A 23,107-nucleotide genomic window follows, 5' to 3' on the forward strand; every position below is an offset into this window, starting at 1 on the left:
CACGTAATATGTGTATACTGGTTTATTTATTGTCCACAAAGGTCAAAGTAGTGGAAAAGAAATGGGAGACTGGAAAGGGACCTCATTCTTCCACTTGATCTCTGGGAATTTTGGGGTACCTGGGATGGCAAATACTATCCCACTCTATGGTCCCTGAAAGAGTTCCACATGCCCACTCCAGAGAGGCCAGTGCACACAAGTCCTCACACAGACACACACATGCATGGAGGCAATAAATATTTTCCGTACCAAAAGTGCCCCCAACCTGATACCTCAGGTGGGGTCCCTCCAAAGGGGAGGGGTTAAGTGCTCAGTTTCTCAGGGGTGGGAAAGGGCTGCTGGGGAAAGGAAGGGTCGGACTCTGTCTCTACTTGCTGGTTGGAGGCTCATCTTGGAGGTCTTCCCTAGAAGAGAGGGTTGGGGGAAATCAGCTGTTTTGCTATAGGCCTAAGCTGCCCTTTCACAGATGGCAGCCAAGTCTGGGGCTATGTCCCTTAAGATGAACCTCATGACTGTCCTTAGAGAGACAGAGTGTAGTGCTTGATGCTAATACTGGTTTGGTTGGCAGCAGCAAGAGGGTTGACTAGGGATGTCTCAACACCCCAGGGTGATGCTCACAGTAATTGGTGTTCCCCTACAAAGGGAGAGGCAAGAGAGGCCAGCCTAGCAAGCAGAACTGTCTCTGGCAGCAAGAGAAGCCCTGGTGCTCAGGAGAGAGGCTATGGCATCAGTGCTTAAAATGCCAAGAGCCTGGTATTTGCAACTAGGGCCCAAACAATGGCACTAGAAGCTGGGAATGATTCTTACTTAGCATAGGAGGCTGGTCCCTTGGCAACTCCTTAGCACAGGAGCTCAGCCTGAGCAACTCTGGTCAGTTCCTTTTAGGTCATCAGGGCACTTCCTTAGTAACTTGGAATCCAGTTGCCAGTAACCAGAACCTGGTCCTTAGCAACCAGGAAGCAATTCCTTATTAGCCAGAGTCCAGCACCTGCTTCAAGGACTCAGAGACACACATTGATCTGCTTGGAGAGTTCTCTCTCCAGATCCAGGATGAGTGCATCAAAGTCTTTGAGATTAAGGTGTGGGTTGAAGGGTGCATCAAACTCATCTTCGAAGTCAGTAGTGCCCCTCTGCTCTCCGGTCTCTTCATCATCTTCCTCACTGTCTGTCACGTGGTCATAGTCAGGCCCCGACAGGAAGTCCCGTCCATGCGGCAGTAAGTCTCTTCCACACACACTCCAGTCGCCTGCATAGCGGTTGCTTGGGGGGCTTTCAGGGCCTCCGCGACCTCGGGGCCGAGTCACCACTTCGGGGCCCACCAGTGGCAAGTGCAGAGGCGGCTGTCGTTTGGGTCGCAAATAAGGTGCTACGTCCGAGGCCTCTGGTGGTCGGCGGGTATCTGCGGGGGTTCACAGGGAGGGTTATGAGATGTGATGCTGGGGAGTAGCATCTAGGTGCCTGATTGGCCTTCAGAGAGGCAAGTTTACAAGTTTATCCCCAAGGGGCGTGGCCTTCCTTAAATTCCAGCCCATGATTGGCTAGTAGGGAAATATATCAGGGAGGCTGATAGGAATGGTCAATGTTCACCTGGCCAAGACTGTAGCAGGTAATGCAGGACTTCGATGTGGCGCTTGAAGTCCACAGCGCTGGTGACGCCTGGGCCTGAGCTACGGAGCCGCGGCCGAGCTGGTGTCTGTCTTGCTGGCAACAACACTGGTCCGAAGCACACTGCCAAGTTCTGCGGGGTCATGCGGTTGTGGGTGTGGAAGGAAGAAACGAGGCGCAGGTGGTCCAGGAGAAGCGTCAGCGTGGCCTGTGGAGAGGGTTGCGGGGGGAGGGGGGGCACAAGGGGGTAAACCTGAGCCTGTTTGCACTTTGTGGGACACTTAGGGGTGGCTTAGAGTGGAGAAACTCCGGCACAAGTTCTCATAGCCATAGGGAGGTGTTAGTATTTAGGAATGTATTTTGCTGAATACAAATATTTTGTTGAAATTAAGGCCAAGGACAATTTAGCTTTGGACTGGAAGGGTTTGAACTCCAACCCACGCCATGTTAGGCAATATGAGCATGAATTTTATTTTACAGATGAACAGAAGCACAGTTTCAAGGACTTTCTCAAGATCCCATAGCCAGGAACTTCCCTTGTGTTAGGCTGGCAGACCTGCTGGCTCAGTTTGCTACACAGCCCAGGCTGCCTTGGAAGTAGCTATGTATCTTAGGCTGGTCTCCAACTCAATCCTCTTGCCTTTGACTCGAGTGCTAGGAGTAGAGGCACATAACACTATGCCTGCGTAGAGGGTGAGTTTTGGGCCAAGCTTGGCTGTTTGACCTTGAGCAAATCACTAGACTGAGCCTTGGTTTCCTAATCCAGGGACTGACAGGTAATAACATGAGCTTTGCTGGGATGTGATGATCCCTTATGCTCACCACATCTCAGGCATGGCTAAAATGCTTTACTGCTATCAACTACTCTATAGTGTCCCAATGTTCCCAGCAGGGTCACTCACTCTCTCCACATCTGGCAGGCAACTGAGGAGCCCTCTGGTGCCCTCAGGACCCAGGGAAGCCTTGCTTGGATGTCCTTGGGCCATGGCCTCCAGCACCACCTGGTAGAGGGGCTGGGTGATGAGTGGAGTAGGCAGCTCCCGGAGATAATCCTTGAGGATGCCTGTGGACAGAGGGGCCCCTCTGGTTAAAACACCCTGGCTCCTGAAACCAGAGGGACCACTGGGCTGGCAGTAGTAGTGGGAAGAGGGCAGGTGTAAGAAGTGAGAACAAGATCAGAGAGGAGGGAGGAGGTTTCATTGGGGGAGGGAACGAGCAGGCAGGGGAGAGGGGCTATGTGGACCTGTGATGACATTGATATCAGGGTACACATCTTCGGAGAGGCACACAGCTGCACTATCCTGCTCAAAGGCATCCCGAAGCTCTTTCTTCACTGCTGCCGAGCCACACAGACGGTACAGCCCCACTACCTGGGGATACAGACAGAGAAAGGATGTCTTCCTGCAGCCACAGGCAAGGGCTGTTGGACAAGGGTGACAGTGGCTGTTTAGGCCTGGGAGGGTGGGACCATTCACACGCATCTTCACCGTCTGCCTTCCCACAGATGCAACAACTGTCGTAAGTGCCCCTGAGCCAGGACAGGAGGACCACCTGGGCCATAGGCTACAGAATGTGCTCAAGGCCAGCCTGGGCTGCTTAGCGAAAGCCTGTCTCCAAAAGTAAAAAGGTGGCTGGGAGTGTGACTCAATGGTAAAGTGCTTGCTGAGCAGGTACGAGGCCCTAGGTTCAGTCCCCCAGTACCAGAAAAAAACAACATCCCAGATACACACCTAGCTTTCTAAATCCCTTAGTTTGGACCACCTCCTCCGACTTCACAGTTCATATCTTCCAGGAAGCCCTCTTTGACTAGCTCAGACCCCACCCCCTTTCGATTTATTTATTTATTTATTAAGAGTCTTACTGTGTTGCTCAGCTGCCCTTGGATTCTCCATCTTGTCCTAGCATTTCTAGTGCTGGGACAAATATCACCGTGCTAGGCTACCCCCTTTCTTAACTACCCTCTGAGCTACAGTTTGGCATCCATGAACTGTCTGTCATCTCTCTCACTCCAGGAGACTGAGCTCTGTAAGGGCTGAGATACTGTAATAAAATGGACAGATGATCCGTGGGTCCTGGTGCTGTGGGGGAGGATTTCTTTTCCCTCAGTGAGTGTCGGATCTCAGAACAGCTCAGGTTGGTGAAGGGGTTCCAGGGAGTAAGGTGGCAGGAGAGGGTACTGATGCTCACCCGCAGACCGCGGCATTCGATCTGCCCCACACACTTTCGAATGATGAGAGGCACCTGGCCAGGCGACTGTTCACGTTCTACCAGTAGCTGCAGAGGGAGCCCGAAGACACGGGGCTCCACTGTGTCAGGGGCCTCTTGCTGTTCAGACAGTGTTAGCTTGGCATAAAGAAGTCCCTGGGGTTCCAGACGAATGGCCAATTGTTGGGCCTGGCACCCTTAAAGATGCAAGGAGGACTGAGTTAGTTCTGTCCCAGAGGTTCTTGTGTTCTGGCTCCCCTCATCTGGGACAACCCTCCCTTGTGGAGCCCAGCCCTCCTGGGTGCTGTGGGAGGTCTTGGTGTTGCTTTTCCTTCCTCGAAGTCCCATGTCTTACCTCGAAAGATGGTTGGCAGTAACACAGTGCCCTGGGCGCAGGGCCGGTGCCGCCTTACACCGGGATCCCATGCAAGTACCAGGGCCCGCAGCAGCCGAGCAGCCTCCAGCTCCAAGTGGAAGGTGTGGTCCAGTCTCAGGAAGTCTGGTCCACCTCGAAGTGGCCCTGTGCGGGCCCGAGCTACCCCATCCACTTGGAGAAGGCAGCAGAGATCTCGAGGAGTGGCCCCTGGAGTTGGCCGCAGACCCCCTAGCCCATACAGGTGCAGGCTGAGACGCCCCCAGAGTGCAGCTGGAGGGGCCCGAGCTGATGAGCCCACCTCATAGGGCCGGAAGGCAGTGGGTGATGGTGGTCCCCCAGGGCGCTCCGGAGAATCACCATCGCTGAGGTACCCACCCATTGGGCTCCTAGTGCCTCCAGCCACCGATCCCTGCCCAGGAGTCCCCACGCTGCTGTCCAGGTGGTAGCGGCTGATGACAGAGCCCGCTGGGGCAGTTCTCTCTCGTTCCCGGGCAGTGCGGGTACTTCTTAAGCTCAGGCGGCGCCGTAGCTCTGGCAGCTTCTTCATCTTCATAGAGAGGCGCCTAGCAGGGCCTGGGGACTTGGTACGAGAAGTTTTGGTAGAGGGGCTGGTAGGGACTGCGCCTGTTGGGAGAGCAAATCTCAGATGACAGGCCTGGGCCTGGGGTATGATGCTTGTAGTCCCTAGGGGGCTGGGTTTGAGCCTTGGGCATCCCTGGTTTGGAGTGTGAGGTTTGTGCATGCTTGCAGGTGGGAATGAGTGTAACGCTTTGCGCCTACCTTGGATGATTGAGCCTTCTGTATCAGAGGAGGCTGGCTTTGATCCCAAGGGCTCAGCTGCTGGTGGTCTGGGGTCTTCTTCAGGGATGGGGTTGTACCAAATCTCACCAGCAGACTCCCCACTGCTAGGTGTCCCAGGCCCCAAAGATATCTCCTCTGGTGGTTTGGCTCCACTTAGCACCCACCGGCGGCTGCTGGGCTCGAGGCTTTGCAGGTAGGCCCCCCGAGCAGGGCTCCGAGGTGCCTCTGGGCTGGGAGGACCCTCTGCTCCAGCCTGGGACCCTTCAATGATTTGAGGCTCTGGTTCTGGGGGGTGGGGCTCTGAGCGCTGGGCTGGGCGGCCTGGTGGAAAACGAAGGGAGTAAGACCCAGCGCTCAAGTCTGGCCCAGGGCCACAGTCGAGCTACTTTGATTCTGCCCTCACAGAATGGAAGCCCGTTACCATCCGGGAGCCTAAGGCGCTGCCCCTTGGGACCTATTTTTTTGTTTGGTCCTAGCAACTAGTCAATACCTCCTCAGTCTCTAGTTTGGCGGTCCCCTGTCTCCAGCCCCTAGCACTCCAAGGGGGAAACTGTAACTAGCCGCGACTCCAAGTCAGATATTCTTGGAACCTCAGGTCATTTTAGCCCTGTCTCCCCTCTTGAGATCTCTCAATCCCGGTTTGGAGTCTCATGTCTGTTACTGCTCACTGAGTGGTCTTAAGTGAGTCATTTTCTTGGGCCCCATGTCCTGTTTATGAGGAGATTATGTGTGCCCCCCCCCCCCAAGGCTTGAGTGAGGGAGCTCAGTGTGAGAAGCAGTGTTAGACAATAGGATTTGCAGTCCAACTCACTGCCCCAGGAGATGCTGCGGAATTGAAGGCAGGACAGGAAATATGACAAGAAGAGCTGGCTTCTTTCTCATTCAGCCCCCTCTACCATTTTCCAAATTCTGCCCCAAGGCCCTCCCAGACCTTGCTCCTCAGCCCATGCCAGGTTTCTACACTCAGTGTCCCATACACCCCTGGCACCCCTACCCCCACCCCGTCTTGGATCCATTCTCTCCCTGACATCATGGTTGATTTCCTGTGTGTGTTTATGTGTGGGCACTCGGGTCCCTTCTCTGGCCCTGGGAACCTTGGGACTCACTGGGAAAGGCCAGGGAGGAGGGGTCAGGCTCATGGTGTGGTGGCCTCCCTCCTTTGACTGGTTCTTTTCCAGGCTCCCTACCCCATACAGCTATGGTTTCTCTAAGGTCCTGTCTTGCTTGCCAATAGACGCCCAGATTTAAGCACCTCCTATTCCTCCCCTCTAGCACTCTGCTTCACGTCTCTTGTCATCAGTGGCATAGTCCAAAGGATTGTTTAAAGTCAGTTTACAGGCCCTGGACAAATCACCCAACAGTCACATGCCTCAGTTTCCCTTTCTGAATAAGGAGGACAGTTTTTTGGGGCTGCACTCTCTGGTGCGGTGATGGCACGGAGGTGGGGAAAGGCTGCGATAACAGACATAACCCCGGAGTACCTTTCTCGGGAACAGGAGTGCGCCCCCCATCTCTCATCATACAGAGCTCCCAGTGCCCACCGCCTGGCCGGGTGGCACAGCGGGTCCTCCGGCCACCCTCCAGGCGTCCCGTGGAGGCCCCATTTCCTGTCAGGGGCGAGGCTCCGCTCCCGGGCCTCCCAAGGAACCCGCGGGGCTGGCATCTTAGGCCAGCCCCACATAACGGTCCGCTGCCCCCCGCCTTGCAACGATCTGGTCCATTCCTCTCCTGCAGCAGGGATCAGCCCCGGCTTACTCTCCCAGGTTCCGCTGCGTTTCCTACCGCGGATCTGGGGACCCCAGGCCGGGCGGGGCTCCCATCTCCTCCTCCCCGCGAGCACCCGCACTCACCGCGCTCCTTCGCATCTGACTTTTTCCGAGGAAGTTTCTCCCGGCCCCGCAGGCGGGAGAAGGTCTTCCTGAGCAGCGGCTCGGCCATGCTGGGGCCGCGGCCCGGCCGAGTACGCGCCCCGGGGCTGCGGCCGCCCGCCCCGTCCCGCCCCGCCCGCCCCCCGGCCCGCGCCGGCAGGAAGCGCATTCCGGGAATGCTTGGCCTTAACTTTTTTTTTTTTCTTTTCCCTTCCCGCGGCCCGAGCAGGCGATGCTGGGAGATGTAGTCGTCTGGGGCCGGGAGGGGACATGTTGGGGTGCTGGGCCGATGGCCCCTCTTCAACTACAAATGTCATGACCTAGGCTGAACCTTCTGAAGCATCCCCTTGTATGATGGCATGCAGCAAATACTGTCCGGTCTCCAAAAAACACATCAAAGTACATATAATCCCACGTCTTTCCTCCTGTACATCGAGTCCCCACATGACTTAATACGTCGCCCAGCGACTCTTTGGTTACCCTAATGCCATTCCTTGCCCCTTCCACCCTACCCAATTTCCTCACTCAACTCGTAATTACTACTGCTGTTTATCAAACCATCCTCAAATTTATTGGTGTCAAAGAGCCGTGATGCGAGCAAGGAACTCAGGACCGCGAGGGGTGCACCCACACACTGAGACAATGGGGATATTCTATCAGGAACCCACTAAGGCCAGCTGGCCTGGGTCTGAAAAAGCATGGGATAAAACCGGACTTTCTGAACATAGCGGACAATGAGGACTACTGAAAACTCAAGAACAATGGCAATGGGTTTTTGATCCTACTGCACGTACTGGATTTGTGGGAGCCTAGGCAGTTTGGATGCTCACCTTACTAGACCTGGATGGAGGTGGGTGATCCTTGGACTTCCCACAGGTCAGGGAACCCTGATTGCTCTTCGAGCTGATGAGGGAGGGGGACTTGATTGGGGGAAGGGGAGGGAAATGGAAGGCGGTGGCGGGGAGGAGGCAGAAATATTTAATAAATAAATAAATTAAATTAAAAAAAAGAGCCGTGATGCTCATCACTGCTGATATCGTCCGCTTTATATTGTCTACATAGTGGAGAATACAGTAAGGGTAGGGATGTCTCTAAAATAAGAGGAAGTGGATGTAGGATCATCTGGAGGCATATGCATTCAGAGGCTCTATTTTTTTTAATTAATAAGGAAATACTGGAGACTGAACGACTTTATAAAGTAAATTAGTTTCACAGCTCTGAAGCTTCATAGCATAGTTCTAGCATAGTCTTGGTTCTGATGACATCCTCAGAGCTGGTAATATCATAGCAGCATATCTTGAGACAGGAAGAGAGAAATTCTAGGTTTGGGCTCATTCTTACAACTTTCAAAAAAGATTTTTTTTTATTTATGTGTATTTGTGTGTCTCTGTGTATGTCAGATGGGTCTGTGTGTCCACAGAGGCCAGAGGAATCAGATTCCTCTGGAGTTGGAGTTACAATTGTGAACCATCCGACATATGGCTGAGGGAATACAGCCTGGATACTCTGGAAGAATAAGCACTTTTAACTACTTAAGCTCTCTATCCAGCCCCACAAATTAACTTTTGCAAGAACTAATTCGGTCCCAGGAGAACTATCTTTTGAAGGCAAACTCCCTGTGATATAGGCTCCCTTTGCCATGCCCAGCCTATTAACAGTGCCACTAGGAGGTAGGAACTTCCAACACGTGGACTGTGTCAGAAACCATATCTAAACTAAAGCTCAGGTCTTCCAACTGCTGCCTGTCTCTGGCTGGACCTCCACTGGGATCGAGTGCCCATTGTGGGCCTCTACATGTGTCCTTGCCTTCCTCCTAGTTAGGTAGCTTTGGGGTCCTCGGAGTGCTTTAGGTGTGTATGCAGGGCTCTAAAGGTTAGCAGGGCAGAGTTTGCACGAGCCTTTCTGGAAACCTTGCATGAGTACTTCCTCTTCTGGCACAGATTCAGGAAGACACAGATGCCCCCTTTTTCAGTGTAAGGAAGACACGTCAAGTGGAGTTTGTCCAGGTAGATATAGGAGAAGCGACCATCGTGATGCAATATTTTGAAAAGAACTCTTACGTCCTGCGAACTTCTGCTGGACCTCACAGCCAGAGTTAATAATACGCCTTGGTCACTTAAGACCGCTCTCCTCCTGTATACTCAGCCTGTTTGTTTAACTTACCTTCAGAGAACAATGTAACAATTAACTCCACTTGCCTTGGATGTCCTGTGTAATCAACTTTATGCACCCTTAGATAATGCAGAGCTGTAATCTTCAATTATGTGCTCTTCCATGCTTCTGACTCAGATAGTGCATATGAATCCTTTGCTGAAAGCAGCAAATACAGAGTTGGAAGCAACTTCCTTAAATCTGCTGAAAAGGTTGAAAAAGCAACTATTTGTGGGTGTTGGTTGATAAACAGTGATGCTTGTTATCTGGGCCAGTTAAGATCAAATAGAGCAAGTGACTTGTAAAACTCTGATAGAGGATTCTGTAAAGTATCCCATTCCTTCTCCATACAATGCTTTCTGTGCTGTTCAATAAAGACAGAACCACACACACACACACACACACACACACACACACACACAGAGAGAGAGAGAGAGAGAGAGAGAGAGAGCTCATACAGCATAGAAACAAACAGAACAGACAGACACAGGTACAGATAGAGGACAGAAGACAAAGGAAGCATGACCTGGACTCGCCCTTGGTTAGATGACACCAGGCAGAAGCACTTTTGTTTCTCTAATGTGACACTGATGGTTGGTAACTCGCAGTTAATTACCGATGTGTATAATCCTGGCAGGAGACACTGTTGTGGCCGCCTTGAGAAATACAACCTGCTTCACACCCATGTTCTGTGGTCCACGCAGGACCCCTGATGGACTTCGAACTCAAATCAGATTAGGGCACATTCCTGTTGGAAGTCTTTTCACTACTACTCACCCCACCCACTTGAAATAAGGTCTATATTGCCACCATAACCTCCCTGAATTTTCTGGTCTCATTGAAGTGGTTGGTGGAGATTGTTTTCCATTTCCAACCAAGTTCTTGTCCCACCCACCTCTAAGAATCGAGTATAAATTGGAGGGGTTTCTTTATTGTCTGTTTGGGATTAACAACCTTACATGGGATAAATTTTAAGCATTCAGGATTAAAATGACATGGGTTTGAGCTCTTGGTAGCACCAACCAAGAGTGGCCTTTTTGAGAATAAAGAAAATGCCTTGGCCTGTTGATAGGGCAGAACTTAGGTGTGTGTGGGGGACTGGACTGAATGCTGGAAAAAGGAAGGCAGAGAGAGAGAGAGAGAGAGAGAGAGAGAGAGACCATGGAGCTGCCAGAGTCAGACATGCCAGATCTTTCATGGTAAGCCACTGCTACGTGGCAATATACAAATTAATAGAAATGGGCTAAATTAATGTGAGAGTTAGCCAATAAAAAAGCTAAAGCTAATAGGCCAAGCAGTGATTTAATTAATACAGTTTCTGTGTGATTATTTCGGGGCTGGGCAGCCGGAAATCAAAGAAATGGCACCTCCCTCCAACAGAGGTACAGATCTTTAGTTACAGGTCTAGAAGTTCGGGCCACTGGTCTCAGAAATGATGGGTCTTGGAGGTTGGAAGCAGATGCAGGGAAGAGTTCCCTTCCTGAAGAGATCTGAGTGAAAAGTCTTGAAGGCGGAGTCAGGAACAAGTCTCTCTGCTAGCGATGGCTGAGTCCTGGAGGTTGCCTTGAGGGCAGAAGCCTCAGGCATCTATCTATCCAGGTGAGTATAATTTGAAGCCACGAGGCTTCTTCCTCTGAAGAAAGATGGAACATCTGGGGCTTGATTCCCAGCTAGAGTTAGGAGCTGGTCTCCAAAGTCTTTCTTCTCTCCTTCGAAGCTGTTGTGGGTCTGATTTGACCTTTGCAGGCAGCCTGCTGCTTTTGTAGGAGTCTGCTTCCTTCAGCTAGGTATTTACTTCTACCACTTTTGTTTGTTTGTTCTTGGCGTATTGTATTGTGTGTGTGTGTGTGTGTGTGTGTGTGTGTGTTTGCTACTACAGATAGCAGCTCCTTTGCCCTGAAGACTCAAGCCTGCCAGCTGTGAGAAAGCCCTGTATCAGGGGGCCCTACCTGTCTCTAATACTATCTCTCTGGCCACAACCTTCTCTTATGGCTTCAGTTTGGGCCTTCCTGTTTTGTCTCTATTTCTTCCAAACTGAAATTTTTCTGGAGTCAAACTAGATAAGACTGGGGAAGTAATTACGCCCATTGTTAGGGTTGCTTGCTGGTCCAGTCATCTCAAGAAGTTCTTGAAACTTACAAGATTCACTAGGCCTTGCCCCTGGGGTTATATAAGCAGTATTATATTGCTTATAATTGCTTATAGTTATATTGCTAAGAAAAGGTTTCCTGAGTGAGGTTTTTGGTTTTGGTGGTGGTGGTGGTGTGTGTGTGTGTGTGTGTGTGTGTGTGTGCGCGCGCGCGTGCTGTTGTTATAGGTTTTTTTGAGACAGGTTTTCTCTTTGTACCCATGACTGCCCTGGAATTCCCTCTGTAGACCAGGCTGGCCTTGAACTCCCAGAGATTGGCCTGCTTCTTGTGAGCTGGGATTTAAGGCGTGTGCCACCACTACCTGGCAATGAGCTTCTTTCCAGGAAAGAACAGATGTAGCTCAGTGCAGAGTGCTTGCCTAGTATGGGCAAGACCCTGGGCTTGATCCTAAACAGGTTGAAAAACAAGCTGTCAAGTTCTGTGAATCTCTCTGTTGTGTCATGATATACTGTGGGACTTCTAGCCCACACAGGTCATGTAGATGTCAAGATCTCCCCCATTCTGTAGAATTTTCAGAAAAATAAACATTTGGCAGCTAGAACTTCTATGGGATCCTCTAGACAAACCTTTAGTGATCTTTTCTCCAAGTGTGTTGGAAGTGACTTCCTGACCACTCTCATCAGCTTGACTCTGTTTTGGGTCTCTCCCTCCGAGAGGTATCCCTGAGCTATCAGACGTTACCCACATACGTGACTGCCAACTTCGTGACGAGCAGTGTGTGTGTGTGTGTGTGTGTGTGTGTGTGTGTGCATGTGTGTGTCACACCAACTGATTTGGAATCCTCCATGTCTTTGATCTGATGCACACAGTCTTGGGACAGTCACTTTAGCTTGGTGAGACTCAGTGCCGGAATCTCCAAGATTCGTGAACCACTCAGCGAAATCCCACAAGGAGTGGGTTGTATAGCAGTTTCTATTGCATTGAAGTATTGCATCCTGCAGAGAAGTTCAGTAAGACTCAGGAAGTAAACAGCTCATAAATCTTAGGAAATACCTGTAACTTACAAAGTGCACAAGGCTTTTGCCTCCCCCACCCCGGTTTTATAACAGTAACGATGGTCAAGGAGAGCAGACTTTTCCAACTTGTTGAGCTGCCTGTAATTCAAGCAGAAAGTTCCAGGGTTCTGGTTCTTTTAGTCATCAGCCATGCTAGAGTGGCCTTTCAGTGGTGCCTTGAAGTTGTCCTTGTTTCTGTAAGTAACCCTGATGTAGGTGGGTCTTCTACGTGTTACTTTCATTGGTCAAATAAAGAAACTGCCTTGGCATTTGATAGGACAGCAGCTTAGATAGGCGGAGTAGACAGAACAGAATGCTGGGAGAAAGAAGCAGAGTCAGAGAGCTTCCATGATTCTTCGACCTGAGACAGATGTAGGTTAGAATCTTTTCCGGTAAGCCACCACCTCATGGTGCTACACAGATTACTAAATATGGGTTAAAGCAAGATGTGAGAATTAGCCAATAAGAGGCTGAAACTAATGGGCCAGGCAGTGTTTAAATGAATAAGGTAATTATTTCGGGTGTAAAGTTAGCTGTGCGGGAGCCAGATGAAAAGCAGACTTGCTCGCCTCATCACTACATAACCCTTAAACCACACTCCTGTAATTAACTCCAGTAATCTTAATGGTTCATCACATTTGATGTTAGTGGTATTATTACTCTGCTCTATCACCAGTTCCCCATCTGGGGTGAGGAGATGTTTATTGTTTATTCATGCCTCCCTAGAAACAGTGTCACACAACAGCGAGAGAAAAATACTCTTTTACTATAATGCTGGATGTAACAAATCTGTTTCTTCAAATCTGTATAAAACTGGCTGAAACCCCTCCCTAAAGCATTGCTGAGGGTTTGGAGAAATTCCAGTTTGCTTCTTATAGTCTCCTGTTACTGAGATGTTAGCTCTGTCATGTGCTCTCTGGTCCTGCTCTTGAGGATGGAGCACCTGACTGCCCTTTGATGTTGGCAGACATCCACAGAAGGCACCTGGATCTGAAGTGGACTTTACAGAAGGTGAAGGGATGGAGGAGGTGGCTACATTTCAATTTGCATCAGTTTAAGTATGACTATTGTCTTAGTGCACTTTCTGTGACTGTAACACAATAACAGAGATCAATAAAGAAAATAAGTTTATTTTAGCTCATGGTATTTTGAGGCTGTAAGTTCAAGTTTGAGTGATCTTGTCTGTTCAGGCTATGGTTAAAGCTCCATTGGCTGGATCATAGCCTGCAGGTGGTTTCTGTGTGTGTGCAAGTGTGTGTATGTATGTGTGAGAGCACATGCATGAGAGAGAGAGAGAGAGAGATCAGATATGAAGCCAGAGATTGTGAAGAATCCATCCTTCTGTAACAACCTACTCTTTTGTGAACTAATTTACTCTAGGAAACCAGCATTACTTCCAAAAGTGGGTGTCCCTAATAACTTAATTCTGTCCCAGTAAGTTATACCTCTTAAAGGTTCCACTGTACTCCAATACAGCCACACTGGGGTCCAAGCCCTGTAGCAGATGAAGAAATGATAGACCCAATCAATCCACATCCAAATCATACCCACTACATTCATCTTTGTCCCAAAACAGTCAATGTGGCATCCTAGGCTTGTTATCACACTGCTTCATTCATACATCCAGTCAGTGACACACACACACACACACACACACACACCCCACACACACACTGTGTAGTTCAAGCTGGCCTTGAACTCAGAGATCCACCTGCCTCTGCTTCCTGAGTGATGGGAATAAAGGAGCGTACCACCATGCCTAGCAGTCTACATGTATCTGAGTGAGAGGCTAGTATACTAAGCATAGGGGTACAGACTTGGGCCTCGTAAGATAATACCCAAGATCTGCTCTGTCAATAGACTTTGAAGATTTATACAAGCGAGTATTTATGGCAGCTTTTGTCACTGACACAAACTGAGGGGACTCTAGCAAGGCCAAGTGTGGCAAGCATGGCTCTGGCAGGCTTTGCCCTTCTCCCCCATTCCTTCTGCCTTGCTAAAAACCGTAACATTACATTTTTTTAAAGCTAGCCCTTATTTGGCTACTTCCTCCTCCTGAGGCTGACTAAGGTATTGATGTTCAGCCCACCTAATTAACATGCCCAATTAAAATTAAACACCTCGTCTTAAAATGGGGTTTCCCATTTTACCTTTATAATCTCCCATTTTCCTATGTGCCATGTCTCTCTCCTCTCTGTCCAAAGGCAGTACCCTAGCCCCCTTTCCCTTGTTCCCTTCTCCCTGTCTTCTGTCTCCTGTCTTTGTCTCTTATTTCCTGCCCTCACTCCCTCTGGGATAAATCAGTCCCCTTTGTGCTGAGAACTTGTCTTGGGGTCCTAAGCTGATACTGTTGTCTTGCACAAGCTCTGAGCAAAGCGGCTTATAGGGAGGGCAGGATTGTTTTAACTCACAGTTTTGGAGGTTCCGAGTCTGTGCTTTGCTGGCCCCTTTGCCTTTAGGTTTGACACAGTGGGAAGCAAAGGTATAGTGAAACTGTTTGTTTCATGGCTGGTTTGCGAAAAGAAGCAGGACGAGGAAGGGCCTGGGGTCCTGTAGTCCCCTTCTAGGGCACATCCCCAGTGACTTAATGTCCTTCATTAGTCCTCTCCTCTATAAGGGTTCCATCATCTTCCAATAGCTCCTTCAACTAGCATGTAACTTATCTTGTCAGGTGTGATAGAATGTCTGCTCATGCCAGATAGGACACTGATACCAGGTAAAAGAAACAATCCTACCAAAGCTCAGCTTGGAGGACCGACGAGCTTATTGGGACTTCCTCTGAGTGCATAGGTGACCGAGAGGCGAAGCCCATACCAGCACATCTGATGATTTCAGAAAGCTGCAACCCCGGAGCTCGCTGCACAGCCCATAGGCTGCTAGGTCAGAGAATCTCCTTACTGTCTATGTGACTTTGGGGAGGAAGTGGGCATTGTTGAGTCTTGTTTCGGGGACCTCTTGAAGCTCATCAATTGTTTACTTCCTGGCGTTAGAGAGCTTTGTCTAGGATGTTTCACTTAGGAGGACATTGCTACAAAACAGGGAACAGCCCTTTAACATGGGGCAGTTGGATCTACCGCAATGATGACAGTAAGGACACAGTGACCAAATCAGGCTGATGTGATTGATCAGTAGATGGAGACAAGAGGAAGAAGGGTCTAAGTTGAGATCTTACATTCAGGAGAGTATTAACTCTGGGAGGTAGTGGGAAGTGGAAACAGCACAAACTCCTCTTTGTTCCTGCCTGCCTCTACTGATGGGCTTTAGTGGGTAGTGTTTCTCCCCTTTGGTCTTCCTTGATTTCTGCTTCTTCTCTCTCCTGTCTCTTATGTAGCTATTTCCTCTGAATAGAAACATTCATAAGGCCCAGGAAGTAAACACAGGACTCTGGAAGCTTCAGAAAGTTAGGAGACTTAGGAAATCACGCCCCCAGGTTATAGAACAGAAATACTTGTAGGTAGGTAGAAGGATTCTGATCTGCAATGGCAGGGTTTCCTGCAACCTTTGGAGGGAGCTTCAGGGATGCAAATTTTGGGTTATCAGCAAGATAGGCAACTCAAGACAACAAAGGACTTTTGAGTGATGCCTTTGTGTGACTCTTGTGTCTGTGAGTAACCCTAATGAACGCATTAGGTCACTAAGCTAGACTTAAGTAGACGTATTTCTTTGCTTTGTTGTTGGTACCCTATCTACAGTGAGTCGATGGTATGTCTCTCCAAGAGAAGTCACACATCTACCCCATGACTGGCAAATGTAGGTCCTTCAGACTGACAGTTAATGCTATGTTGATGGCTAGGGTTACCTTTATTTATTTTTTTTTTATTTTTAAATTTATTTATTTATTAAGGATTTCTGCCTCCTCCCCACCACCGCCTCCCACTTCCCTCCCCCTCCTCCGGTCAAGTCCCCCTCCCTCATCAGCTCGAAGAGCTCTCAGCGTTCCCTGACCTGTGGGAAGTCCAAGGATCACCCACCTCCATCCAGGTCTAGTAAGGTGAGCATCCAAACTGCCTAGGCTCCCCCAAAGCCAGTACATGCAGTAGGATCAAAAACCCATTGCCATTGTTCTTGAGTTCTCAATAGTCCTCATTGTCCGCTATGTTCAGCAAGTCCGGTTTTATCCCAGACTTTTTCAGACCCAGGCCAGCTGGCCTTGGTGAGTTCCCGATAGAACATCCCCATTGTCTCAGTGTGTGGGTGCACCCCTCGCGGTTCTGAGTTCCTTGCTCGTGCTCTCTCTCTTTCTTAGGGTTACCTTTAAAAATGACAAAAATTACCGTGCTTCAGAGAACTACAAAGCAAAATTGGGCCTCCAAATGTTAAGGGTTGCTTTGGTAAATGTTTGGTCTTGTATAACTTTAACAAAATTGTTTATAGAAGAGGGTGTGATTCACAACTTCAGTTCCTGGGGTTCAAGTGCCCTCTTTTGGTTTCTACAGGTACTGCAGGCATGTGTTGCATTTGCATGCAGGCAAAACATTTCTATAAATAAAAGTAACAGAAAAAAATAGAGCTTGAAAGAAAAGTGTCTGAAAAGTTTCTGCATCCGGATAAGCCTCTCTGCCAATGCAATAATCGGAATAGGACCAAATCAAACCAAATTAGAAAAAGCCCAGGCTTAATGGATACCAACGCTCCTGGATGGCTAAGGGAAACTGTGTTTTTTCCTCTAAGGGGCAGTTTAAATATCCTGTGAGAGTGGTCTTGAGCATCTCTGGGGAGGGGTCTTCGTTAGGCGGACTTTCTTGGGGGTGGAGTCTGGATTGAGGCAACTCCAGGGAAGGGGGTTTAGGATGGAACTTCTACCCAAACATTCAGACTCTTTGGATATACAGGATGCCAACGGCTGGTGTGAAGCCTCCACCCAAACATTGTCCGTTAGGAAAGTAGCATCTGGGCTGTTTGTCTGAAAGAAAAAAAAAAGTAACAGGAAAAGTCTAGAATAAATGCAAAGTGTCCATCAAGTCAAGCATTGTCAGGGCAGCTTGTCAGGAGGAAAAGCTCTGCCTCCAACCAGACCTCTAGATCCTAACTCAACATCCCTTGAGGGCTTCAAACGAGAACCCCTGGGCCTGCCCAGGTCCTGAAGAAATCTGAGAAACGACAGATATTTTGTGGGTGGGAGTAGTAGTGAATGGGTTAATTGGTTAGCTGATTTTTTTTTTTTTTTGAGACAAGACTAAGTGCATAGCACAGGCTGACTTCAAACTCCAGACTAGGCCTCCTGCCTTGCTGAAAATCTGGGCACATCTTGTGGTCAAACTTAAACTGTTTGGCACAGAAGCTGGATGAAAATCCTGGGGGATAATGGCCCGGCCAAAGTTCTAGCAGAAAAATTTAGGCAAAAGGTATGGAAACAGAGCCAAAAGCAAAACCACGGCAAAAAGTCTGGCAGAAAGAGAGGTGAAAAGTCCTGGTTGAAATGCTGGGTAAAAAGGCTGTGTGAAAAAATGTCAGAACAGAAATCCAGGCAAATAATACCGACCACAAATACAGGCACAGACGCTGGGAGCAAAAACTATGCGAGGCAGGAGAACATAGCTGGGTCCTATCTGAAATAAATAAAAATAAATAGATAAATCAGCATGCACCTTTAATCCTGGCACCTGGGAGGCAGTGGCAGGCAGATCTCTGTGAGTTCGAGGCCAGCCTTATATATAGAGTGAGTTCCAGGGAAGATAGGGCTACACAGAGAAACTGTCTTAAAATAAATAACAAATAAATAAATTAAAAAAAATCAACTAACCCATCCACCATCATCCCCCACCCATGAAATATCTGTTTTCCAGTTTTCTAGGGACCTCGGCAGGCTCAGGGGTGCTCAAACTTTAAGAGGGATGTTGAAGTTAGGTTCTAGTGGTCTGGGTTGGAGGCAGAGCTTTTCCTCCTGACAAGCTGCCCTGACAATGCTTTACTTGATGGACACTTTGCATTTACTCTAGACTTTTCCTGTTACTTTTTTTTTCTTTCAGTATTGGGGCATTAAGCCCAGGGCTTTGTAACACTAGGGAGTGTTAGGGGAAGAATAATCTCTGTATCAAACAAAGAAACACATGGACAAAGTGGAAGTGACTCAGCAGGGTGATTTCTTTTCACAAAAAGAGTTCACTAGGACCCAAACTGGAGTGGCAAATACACTGGCCAAAATGATTCCTTTATCACTGGCATACACGGTGACTGTGTCCCATTCTACCAGCAAGAGCTCAACCATTCAAGATGATGAGTTTGGCTAAGTGGTAAAAGGAGAAGGGGAAGGGTTAAGAAATATGGGCCCTTGTTGAGTGTACTGTCTTTAATAGAAAAAAAAAAGAACTTTCTCACAGGGGAGTGCTTTATTTCTGAACTGTATCCAATTTCTCTCTCTCTCTCTCTCTCTCTCTCTCTCTCTCTCTCTCTAGAATTGGTAGACTGTTCTATAAGATATTTCCTTGGGATCATCAATACCAACACACACACACACACACACACACACACACACACACACACACACACACCAGCTCACCAAAAATAGAGAATCCACAACAGACCACAAAGTACGATTGCACCAATGTCCGGCTTGGAGAACCAATGAGTTCATTAACAGGAATATGGGTGAGAGGTTACTTATGTGAGCAAAGGCAGCTGCCTCACTGAAAAGCCCACTCGTTTAAGAAAGTCACAACACTGGGGTTTTCTGTGTAACTTGCAAGCAGCTGAGAGGCTGCGGAGCCTTCCTGGAGCAGGGCTTAAGGCTATCGGCTCCTCCCTCAGCAGCTGAGAGGCTGTAGAGCCTTCGTGGAGCAGGGCTTCTGGCCATCGACTCCTCCCCAGCAGTTGTTTAAGCGCCCATAACTTAGTGGAGCAGCCCTGGTTCATCTTGTAAACATCAGCTTTTCAGATTTGTGAGTTTTGTTCTCTTCCCAAGTCTCAGGAGACTGCTCGGAGGCAGTGTTTCAGCTCCAAGGTAACCCCAAAGATGGGAGGAGAAAGACCACCGACCCAAATCATCACGGCCAAATTCATTCAAGCAAGCTTTTCTGTTGTGTACATGGGCTGCCTCTCAGAGGTGGAGTTGGAGAGGTCAGCGCTGGATATGATGAAGATGAGGTTCAGGGTTAGGCCGTTTCCAAATGGGGGATTTGGCGGGCAAAATAGTCAGGATTACAGAAGTAGAACACAAGCATAACAAGTTAGTCCTGATGACCTCCGGAAACAAAGACATGGTTGCAACATGGACATAACAAGGTAGTCATAGCAACAGGTAGTCATAAGTGGTCATATAACCATTCGAAACACTGGTAGGATTGCAAGATGATTATACACATCCTTCTGAAACAAAGACATGATTGCCATCATACCTAGGATGGTGGCCCATTCCTTTAATTCCAGCACTCGAGAGGCAGAGGCAGGCAGATATTTGTGAGTTCGAGGCCTGTCTGGTCTACATAAAGCAAGTCCCAGGACAGCCAGAGCTGTTCCACAGAGAAACCCTGTCTTGAGAAACCGATTGAAAAAGAAGAGCTTGGTGTTCCTGGAGAACACCCAGGTTCCATGTTCACCGTCTACATGGTGATCCACAACTCCAGTTCCTGGGGTTCAAGTGCCCTTTTCTGGCTTCTACAGGTTTTTCATGAATGTGGTACATTTATATGCAGGCAAAACATTTGTAAAAATAAAAGCAAATAAGAAAAATTCCATACATGCCTCTAATCTCTGTACCCAAGAGGCAGAGGTAGGCAGATCTCTGTGAATTCAAGTTTAGGTTGGCCAGGGCTGCACAGTGAGACCCTATTTCAAAAAGAAAACAAATAAACAAACAAACAAATAAATATTGAAAATTATCTTCATGAGAGAAGAATAAAGGTTAAAAGAAGCAAGCAAAAAAAATTATCTTCAAGAAAAGTCAAATATAGCTGTGAGGTGAGGCCAGTGTGATCTACAGAGAGAAACCCTGTCTTGAAAAACAAAAAAACCAACCAAACAACCAACAAAAAAGTCAAATAAACCAAAACTAAAATAAAACAAAATGGAACCAGGGGACTAAATTGTTGTAATGTGGAGCAGCGGGCTGTGTCCCGCCATCTTATACCCCGGGCTAGCTTATACCCCGAAATAACAACACGAAAATTGTATTAATTTAATCACTGCCTGGCCCATTATCTCCAGCCCCTTATTGGCTAGCTCTCACATATTAGTTTAAGCCATCTCCATTAATGTGCATTGCCTCTTGACTGTGGCTTACCTGCATGAGTCTAATTAGCGTCCATCTCGGAGAGGAGAGCCATGGCGTTTGCCACACTGCCTTCTTCCTCCAGAATTCTGTTCTGTCTACTCCACCCACCTAAGGGCTGACCTATCAAAAGGCCAAGGCAGTTTTCTTTATTCAACCAATGAAAGCAACACATAGAAAGAAGACCCACCTACACCACTAAAGAGATGGCCCAGTCGATGAAGAACCTATGATTTGAGAATGAGGACCTGATTTGGGGTCCCTAGTGTCCAGTTGAAAGCTGGGCATGGTGTTGACTCTTGTAACCCTAGCACTGAGGACAGCAGGAAGGGGAGGGGAGGGACAGATTCCTGTAGCTTCTTTAGCAGCCAGTGTGGCCCGTGGTAAACTCCAGCTTAAGAGAGAGGCCTTGCCACAAAAAATAAAGTGAGAGAAAGAGAGGAAGACATTCAGTTTTGACCTCTAGCCTTCATATGCATGGGTACATATATACACAAAGACATGTACACAATATATGCACAAAAACAACAGACAAAACCAGAGTGGGGTGTGATAGTCCATGCCTGTAGCCCTAGCACCCAGGAAGCAGAGGAAGAAGGATCAGGAATTGGAAGCCACTTTGTGTCAAGAGTATACACAAGGCCTTGGAGAGATGTCTCAAACCTTAAGAGTGCTTGCTGCATTCAGTTCCCAGCACCCATTGTAATGGTCTGTCCTGTCCCTTTAAGAGACAAGCCCCGCCTACTCCCTCCCCCATCTGCCCAGGCAAGTGGATCTTCCTTCCACTTCCAGCCTGAGCTCATTCCCTTTCCATCTCTTTCTGAGGAGTCTCCCCCATTTTTCTTTCTCTCTCTCTCTGCCTCTCTCTCTGCTCTTCCCCCTTTTCCCTTTCTCTCTCCTCTCCATAACCCACTAAATAAATACCCACTTTCTCTGCATGGCAAGCCTATACATCTCTGTCTCTCTCCTGCTGTGCGGCTCCTCATGGGACTGACTGACGTGCCGCGTTCTCTCACCCTGTCTGGGAACTGCTGCTCCTCATGGCCTGCTGCCCACTGCTGCCACTCGGGGACCTGGAGAGTTTTATTTTTTTGATTTCCATCTCATTGAAAGACTCAAATATCTGTTACTCTAGTTCCAGGGGACCCAGACTTTCAGATTGCAGGCACCTGCATATACTTATATCTCTGCCATCACACACCTAATTAAAAAAAAAAATCTTTGTTGTTTTTTGAGACAGGGTCTCACTGTTATGCCCAGATTTGTGAAGTTCTCCAAAACCAACAAGGATGTGAAGTCCCATATGTAAAAGCAAAGAGCCTTTATTCTATACAGTTTTGCAAACTTGGTCTCTCTGTGTGTCCAAAGTATTGGAATAATTGGAGAGCCCCGAGCTCAGTTAGAGTTGGGTTTTTATAGTAGTAAAGGTGGGGGTGAGGCGTTTCTAAGGTTCAGGACCCCTGATTGGCTGATATTTGTCTAGGGGTGTTCTGGTGAGTGTGTACTGGTAGGTGAGTCTATCTACAATGGTTGGAAGTTTGAAACATTAAGAATTTCCTTTGGATGATCTATTCCTGGGTGGTGACTGGGTAATCTCAGTTTGTGGTCCTTCCTGCAACCAGGTATTGCCTCAGGATAAACTACTGAGGCTCAGGCCTCCATTAAGTTTATCATTAAGCTGAGTCCTACAGTGGCAGGTGATAATGGTTGAAAGTTAAGAACTTCCTTTGGGTGGTCTGTTCCTACCAAGCTTATTATGGTTGAGTCCTACACTCACTACATAGCTCTGGCTGTCCAGGAACTCACTCTGTAGACCAGGTTGGCCTGGAACTCAGAGAGATCTGCTTGCTTCTGCCTTCTGAGTGCTGGGATTAAAGGTGTGTGCCATCACTGCTTGGCAGAAAAATAAAGTAAATCTTACAAAAAGAAAACAAAACCCCAAACAACAGACATAAAAACAAATTAAACACAGAGAAATGTAAAAGCCACCCCCATTTGGCAGCTATACCAAACCAAACTGTGGACTGGATTTGCCTCTGATGTGGGATTCCCCTCTGTATGCTATGAATATCATTGGTTAATAAAGGAACTGCTTTGAGCCTATGGCAGAGCTATAGGGGAACAGACATAGGTGGGGAAAACTAAATGGAATACTGGGAAAAAGGAGGTGGGGTCAGAGAGAAGCCATGGAGTCGCTGCCTGAGACAGATGTGCTAACACTTTGCTGGTTGGCCACAACCTCATGGTGATGCACAGATTAATGGAGATTATATTAACGTGAGAGTTCACCAATAAGAAGCTAGATCTAATGGGCCAAGCAGCGTTTCAAATAATATAGTTTCTGTGTGATTATTTTGGGGGGCTGAGCTGCTGAGCAGCCGGGAACCAACAAGCAGCCTCCTCCAGCATGCCTTGGTGCTGCAACTTGTAGATGCTGCTCAATAGCACATTTAGAGGCTTTGCAGACGCCACTGTCCCCTCTCACCGCTTGCTTCAGCCATGGTTAACCCCACCATGTTCTTCGACATCGCGGCCCATGGCGAGCCCTTGGGCCGCATCTCCTTCGAGGTGTTTGCAGACAAAGTTCCAAAGACAGCAGAAAACTTTCGTGCTCTGAGCACTGGAGAGAAAGGATTTGGATATAAGGGTTCTTCCTTTCACAGGATTATTCCAGGATTCATGTGCCAGGGTGGTGACTTCACATGCCATAATGGCACTGGCGGCAGATCCATCTATGGAGAAAAGTTTGA

General features: G+C 48.4%; 1 protein-coding gene across 3 annotated transcripts; it reads right to left on the reverse strand.

The window, feature by feature from the left end:
- Window positions 1-10: 10 nt before the first annotated feature.
- Syde1 (synapse defective Rho GTPase homolog 1) lies at window positions 11-6,971 on the reverse strand. Of its 3 annotated transcripts, XR_005972195.1 has the most exons (9): window positions 6,838-6,971; window positions 4,967-5,308; window positions 4,166-4,810; window positions 3,793-4,007; window positions 2,849-2,975; window positions 2,508-2,668; window positions 1,588-1,813; window positions 808-1,399; window positions 11-404 (listed from the first exon to the last, which is right to left on the reverse strand). XR_005972195.1 is itself a non-coding variant. In XM_041630398.1 (8 exons), the coding sequence occupies exons 1-8, from the start codon at window positions 6,923-6,925 to the stop codon at window positions 1,002-1,004; spliced, it is 2,202 nt and encodes a 733-aa protein (XP_041486332.1). In that variant the 5' UTR covers window positions 6,926-6,971; the 3' UTR covers window positions 11-1,001. The 3 variants fall into 3 exon arrangements, 2 of the variants coding, with proteins under 2 accessions (XP_041486332.1, XP_041486333.1); XM_041630398.1 differs by having other exon boundaries at window positions 11-1,399; XM_041630399.1 differs by lacking the exon at window positions 4,967-5,308 and having other exon boundaries at window positions 11-1,399.
- Window positions 6,972-23,107: the final 16,136 nt, after the last annotated feature.

Source organism: Microtus oregoni, unplaced genomic scaffold (assembly GCF_018167655.1).
Source record: "Microtus oregoni isolate MIOR12 unplaced genomic scaffold, Mior012 000034F_ref0000314, whole genome shotgun sequence".
Lineage (NCBI taxonomy): Eukaryota > Metazoa > Chordata > Mammalia > Rodentia > Cricetidae > Microtus > Microtus oregoni.